Genomic DNA, 6362 nt, shown 5'->3' on the forward strand with positions numbered 1-6362 from the left:
GGCATCCCCAGGAAGCCAGCTGCCCTGGTCCATGGAGTGCCAGGCAGAGCCTGGGGCTTTTGTCTGGGTGGGTTGCAGGCAGGAAGGGCTCCATGGGGCATTAGGAGAGCCTTGCTGTCACTTCCCTGTGTGACTTGGCCAGTCAGCCCTACCCTGTGCCTCAGTTTCCTCATCTACACATCTGGGTTGGGGTGATGTGGGTGGCCTGCCCCTTATCCTCTCTCTCCTGTCGCTCCCATCATCCACCTGCCCTGCTGCACCAGGAGCATCCGGTGCCTGCGAAACATCATCCACTGGAACCTCATCTCCGCCTTCATCCTGCGCAACGCCACCTGGTTCGTGGTGCAGCTAACCATGAGCCCTGAGGTCCACCAGAGCAACGTGGTGCGTCCTGGCGGGGGAGCGGGGAGCAGGTCAGGCCAAACCCACGTCAGAGAAGGGGCCCAGGTGGGCCTGCCCTGCAGAGGAGGAGCCCACAGAACAGGAGTGGGATCCCAGGGTGTGCCCCGTCCTGCCTGGGGGAGGCCCAGGGCCAGGGTTTGGTGCCTCCCCTGCCCCTCATCATCATCTTTGGTTGGGGGTGGGGTGGCAGGTCTGGTGCAGGTTGGTGACCGCCGCCTACAACTACTTCCATGTGACCAACTTCTTCTGGATGTTCGGTGAGGGCTGCTACCTGCACACAGCCATCGTGCTCACCTACTCCACCGACCGGCTGCGCAAGTGGATGTTCATCTGCATCGGCTGGGGTGAGCTGGGCAGCCACCTCCCCAGCCTGGGCAGTGGCAGCCACCGTGCTGCCGTCTCCTCACCCAGACTCAGGCCAGAGGGCTGGGGGGCCTGAGGGATGGAGGTCGGGTTGGGGCAGTGGGGTGTGTGCCATAGCCCTCTGCTCCTCTTGGGGGTGGGGGGCAGCAGGAGCACCTTGAAGGAGGTGTGTGAGTTTGAGATCCACCCTGGGTAACCCTAGACCGCCTGGAGCCTGGGCTGCACTGGGGTCCTCCAGGCCCACATTCCCCAGCCCCCGCTGAGGGCTCTGTGACAGCCCATCTCTCCCCCAGGTGTGCCCTTCCCCATCATTGTGGCCTGGGCCATTGGGAAGCTGTACTACGACAATGAGAAGTAAGTCACCTCCTTTCCCTTCCTGCCCCCAAGGTTTAGGCTCCCAGCCTAGCTTGGTGACACTCCCAAGGGCCTTGGGCCATGCTGGCTTTCCCCTCAGGACCATGGCTTCTGCATCTGTAAAGGGAGGGATCTGGGGGGTTGGACTCATTCAGAGGGTCCCTGCCTGTGCTCTGCCTGGGTGGGACTGGACAAGCAGGATCCAGCCTCCTTTATCTGCCTTGAGCTTACACAGGAAGCAGCCTGGAGCCAGACTGCCCAGGTTCAGAATCGTGGCTCCGTCATTAAATAGCTGTGTGACCTTGGACGGATTACTGCAGCGTGCCTCAGTTTCCTCATCTATAAAATGGACATACTGCCTCAAAGGGCTGTTGTGGGGTGATATCAGTCCATCTATATTAAGCATTTAGAATCGGACCTGGCACATAGAGCAAATGCTGTATAAATGTGTTCTCGTAATATTAAGACATCTTAATAGAAGAGTCCGTGAATTTAACAGAAGTGGACCTAGATGATCCCAGAGGCTTCTTCCAGCTCTGAAGTTCTTTGGTTCCTTATGAAACGGACTCAGGTGTTTCCAGTCGTGCCTGGAAACTTGATTTCTGCTGCAGTGGTGCTCAGCCTTGGCTCACATTAGAATCACCTGGGATGCTTCGAAAAGTACCAGTGCCCAGGCTTCACCGCCAGAGAGTCAGGTGTAATTAGTCTGGGGTGTGGCCTGGCACCCAGAAGTCTTGAAAACTGCCCAGGTGATTCTAATGTGCAGCTAAGATTGAGAACCACTGAGAGAGAGGGGGGCAGAAAAGGTGGACGTGGATGGCAGGGGAGCCCCAGGACCTTGTTTGCCAAACAGGTGTTCCCAGGAACCTATCTGACTGACTGACCTGGCGTCCAAGTGGCCTCCACCACAGTGACAAGCCCTCTCCTCACCCCACGGAGGGGAGGGGGCCTGCATGGCTTCATTGGGCTGACGAAGGAGCCTGGAAGATTATCTTGCGTGTTTAGGAGGTTGACTCCCTCCTGACTCAGGCTAGCTGAGGCCTTGGGAGGCCGAGGCGGGTGGATCACTTGAGGTCAGGAGTTTGAGACCAGGCTGGCCAACATGGTGAAACCCCATATCTACTAAAAAAAAATACAAAAATTAGCTGGGTGTGGTGGTGCGCACCTGTAGTGCCAGCTACTTGGGAAGGCTGAGGCAAGAGACTCTCTTGAACCCAGGAGGCAGAGGTTGCAGTGAGCCAAGATCGTGCCACTGCTCTCCAGCCTGGGCAACAGAGCAAGACTCCACAAGCCTCAAAAAACAAAGCAAAACAAAAACTGTTTGGGCTAAAGGAGAAAGTGAGTCTGAGCGGCTCTGAAGCCCCACCTGGTGGTGAAAATTCAACACTGCAACAGAGGGGATCTGGGTGTGAGAAAGCAGAAACGAACTTGCAGACCAGAGGCTCAAGGACTGGACCCAGCCCACAGAAGCTGTGTGTGGCCGGCAGGGTGTTTTCTGGAAACTCGATTTTGTAGCCAAGCTTTAAAAAATCCAAAGGTTTCGTATACAAATCTCAATTTCTGGCTTATGAGATCTAGCCACTGGGGGTCTTCTTACCCACGGGGACATAAGGGCTTCCAGTTTGTCTGGTCCCCACCCACTCCCCAGGCCTCCCTGGAGCTTGCTGGAGGGACACTCAGGAAAATGCAAAGCAATTACCCCCTGCAGCAGGTAGAACCTGTGCAGATGTTCCTCTCAAGGTCGTTCGGGCTGCGATTGGACAGGTTCAGGCTGAGATTGAGAACTGCTGGGTGCCCACTGGATGACACGTGTGGTACCACTCCCACCAGCAGCCCCCCAGAGGACATGCTGGGCCTCAGCCACAGCCAGGGGACCGTGAGGAGGAGCCAAGGATGCAGCTTGCGTATTGAGCTCACGCCCGTTCCCGGCCACGCAGTCTTTCCCACTGTCTGCCTCCTGCCCCGATGCTTGCTTCCAACTTTGCATCTCATCACAGAGGATGCTGTCCATTCTGCAGATGGGACAACTGAGGCTTGGCAGTGGGATCAAGTGACTTGACCTTCTGCCAGGGTTGGAATTGGGACATCTACCTCCTGGCTTCCAGCCCCAGTCCTATCCTGGCCAAGCACTGTCCCTCCCCATGCCACCGAGGCAGATGCAGATGATGACTCCTCCCCTTTCCTCTGTGGCCTTCTAGGTGCTGGTTTGGCAAAAGGCCTGGGGTGTACACCGACTATATCTACCAGGGCCCCATGATCCTGGTCCTGCTGGTAAGACCCTGGGTAGGGGCAGGAGACAGGGCCCAGTGGGGAGGGGCGATCAATGCCAACCGTGGACAGAAAGGACCCCTCTGCCTAGAGGTGGGGGCCACCCAAGGAGGGGGCATGGGCCAGGGATGTGCAGCTGCTCCTGAGGAGGAGGGAGAACAGCAGGAGCACTGAGGCCAGAGAGGCCAGAACTGAGAAGCCTGGGTCCCCAGCCTCTTGCACACTCCAGCCTGCTGGTGTGCTCAAATTGCAGATCAATTTCATCTTCCTTTTCAATATCGTCCGCATCCTCATGACCAAGCTCCGGGCATCCACCACGTCTGAGACCATTCAGTACAGGTAACCGGGTACCACCTCCCCCAGGCCTCCCCCTGATGAAACCCCTGCTCCCCATGCCTCTCACGTGCCAGAGACCTGCCACTCCCTCCCCCGACCTGATCCAGTCCTGGGGTGGGCTGTGACTCCAAGCCTCCCCACCTGCCCCACCCCAGGAAGGCTGTGAAAGCCACTCTGGTGCTGCTGCCCCTCCTGGGCATCACCTACATGCTGTTCTTCGTCAATCCCGGGGAGGATGAGGTCTCCCGGGTCGTCTTCATCTACTTCAACTCCTTCCTGGAATCCTTCCAGGTACAGCCCTGGAGGGGCACACTGGCACCTCCTTGGGTGGGGATTCTCCCAAGCAGATGCCTGGAGGGTAGGAGGCCAGGGAGAAGCAAGGGGCAGCCCAGAGGCTGGGTGGGCAACACCTGTGACCGACCTTTGACGCCTCCTCTCTCCTCCCCAGGGCTTCTTTGTGTCTGTGTTCTACTGTTTCCTCAACAGTGAGGTGAGGACCTGGGGGCCCTGCGGCGGGGCTCAGGGCTGCAAGGCCTGTTGGGGCTGGCGATAGTCTAGAGCCTTCTCCTCCCCTCCCAGGGCTGGCTCTCTCCCTCCCTGTTCCTCCTAGGTCCCTAGGGGGATGCTGCTGGGAGCCCCAGGCCGGCCCCTCCCACCTGTCCACTCCCACAGTGACAGCTCTCTCCTTTGCTCTCAGAGGCCGCTGGCACCAGGCTGGAAGCCAGAGCTCCAGTATCTTTGATGAGCCTGTGACAACCAGGAAGGGCTGAGCCCTGGGCAGGGGATATGTGTGGGTTGAGAGCAGGAAGCCTTGATGGCAAAGGCCATATGGTGTCTTCGTGTGGGTTAGAAAAGGGTGCCCCTTCCCCAGGACATTGGAGAAACCTGTTCCGGCAAATATGCAAAGCAGCCATGTTAAGGCTGTGAGTGCCATCGCCTCCTGAGGACTTCTGTGTACTCAGCTGACCTGCACAGCCTCTTACCTGCGCAGCTGCTCATGCCGACCCAGGGGAGGGAGGGGGTCCTGAGCGCCAGGCTCAGATGTCATGCTCCTTCCTGTGCCCACAGGTCCGCTCTGCCATCCGGAAGAGATGGCACCGGTGGCAGGACAAGCACTCGATCCGTGCCCGAGTGGCCCGCGCCATGTCCATCCCCACCTCCCCCACCCGTGTCAGCTTTCACAGCATCAAGCAGTCCACAGCAGTCTGAGCTGGCAGGTCATGGAGCAGCCCCCAAAGAGCTGTGTCTGGGGGGATGATGGCCAGGCTCCCTGACCACCCTGCCTGTGGACGCGACCTGTTAGGTCTCATGCCCACTCCCCCAGGAGCAGCTGGCACTGACAGCCTGGGGGGCCACTCTCCCCCTGCAGCTGTGCAGGACTGTAGCTCATGAGTGGAAAGTCATCTACAGGACTGGGCCAGTCCCGGGGCCTCTGGCTTCCCTGCCCAGTCCTCCGTGGAGAAGGGACGTGGAAATGAATGGAAATGGGCTGCTAGACACCCACAGCAGCACGCGCGTCCCTCCAAGGCTGTCTTCTCCCAGAGCACAAGAAGTCCAGCCCACTGGGACCTGGGGCTGCCCTCGGCAACTGTGGGGAGGCCGTTTGCTGCCCCGGGGCATCACGGGCAACTCGTGACAGCCTCTGACTCACCACGATGACGCCTCTGGACCTCGGTGATGCCTTCCGACACCACTGGGAACCAAGGGCCCTCGCTCAGGAACCCCCCTGCAGCTGTGCAGGACTGTAGCTCATGAGTGGAAAGTCATCTACAGGACTGGGCCAGTCCCGGGGCCTCTGGCTTCCCTGCCCCCTTTTCCCGTGGAGAAGAGGGGGCTGGAGGGGGCAGAGTGGCCTGTGAGCAAGAGCCAGGGGTGTCCCAGCCCCGGCCTCTGGGGCAGAGCTTGTAGCCCCGGATGGCCTCTGGGGCAGGACCACTAGCTAAACAAGCCAGGAGAAGGCTCCTGCCCAAGTGGCTCTTGGGACAACATGCTGCTTACACTCTAGGTGTGGACTGGCTACAGCCCCCACTGACCTGCCCATGTCCAGAGGGACTGGACAGCCAGAGCAGGGCTTTGGGGGGCACTAGAAGATGAGGGTATCGGCTGTGAGGCGGGTGGCTGGTATAAATAATAATATTTATCTTTTCAACCAGCATTTGTGAAGGCCTGGACTCCACAGGGGGCTGGATGGAGAGGGTGTCTCACAGAAGTGGGAGCCATTTCCCAGCTTTCAGGGGCTGCTGTGTTGCTGGGAAACCTGACCCCACTCTCACCCCGGCAAGGATGGTGCCAGGAGAGCCCCCGAGGGCCAGGAGAGGGGTGAGGGCAGAAGGGAGGGCTTCGAGGAACAGGTGGATCTGGCCAGGGCCCCCTTAGTTAGGGACAGCTTGTTGTGAGGAGGTCAAGTAGAGGGAGAGGAGGACCAGGGTTAAGGATGCAGAGGAGGTGGGAAGTGTAGAGAAGCCAAGTAAAGGGTCCTGGCTGCCTGGAGAGACCAGAAGTGACCTGAGTCTCTAATGGCCACAACGGAGACGGCTTTCCCAAATCTGCCTCTCACCCAGTGAAGGCAGAGACATGAGAAGGCAAGGCTTTCCCGAGACAGTGCCGGCGGGGATGGGATGGGGGGCACACCCCAGGGG

General features: G+C 59.1%; 1 protein-coding gene across 3 annotated transcripts in view; it reads left to right on the forward strand.

The window, feature by feature from the left end:
• Nucleotides 1-5447, forward strand: part of CRHR1 (corticotropin releasing hormone receptor 1) — a 50414-nt gene extending 44967 nt beyond the window's left edge. Inside the window, exons 6-13 of one of the 3 annotated variants that reach the window (XM_050763723.1) lie at nucleotides 264-384; nucleotides 593-746; nucleotides 1059-1119; nucleotides 3318-3390; nucleotides 3641-3726; nucleotides 3879-4014; nucleotides 4172-4213; nucleotides 4792-5447. In XM_050763723.1, the coding sequence (XP_050619680.1) occupies nucleotides 264-384; nucleotides 593-746; nucleotides 1059-1119; nucleotides 3318-3390; nucleotides 3641-3726; nucleotides 3879-4014; nucleotides 4172-4213; nucleotides 4792-4932 (814 nt within the window). In that variant the 3' untranslated portion in view covers nucleotides 4933-5447. The remainder of the gene's footprint in view (nucleotides 1-263; nucleotides 385-592; nucleotides 747-1058; nucleotides 1120-3317; nucleotides 3391-3640; nucleotides 3727-3878; nucleotides 4015-4171; nucleotides 4214-4791) is intronic. The other 2 variants (XM_050763724.1, XM_050763725.1) reach the window with 2 other exon arrangements.
• The last annotated feature ends 915 nt before the right edge of the window (nucleotides 5448-6362 follow it).

Source organism: Macaca thibetana, chromosome 16, assembly GCF_024542745.1.
Source record: "Macaca thibetana thibetana isolate TM-01 chromosome 16, ASM2454274v1, whole genome shotgun sequence".
Lineage (NCBI taxonomy): Eukaryota > Metazoa > Chordata > Mammalia > Primates > Cercopithecidae > Macaca > Macaca thibetana.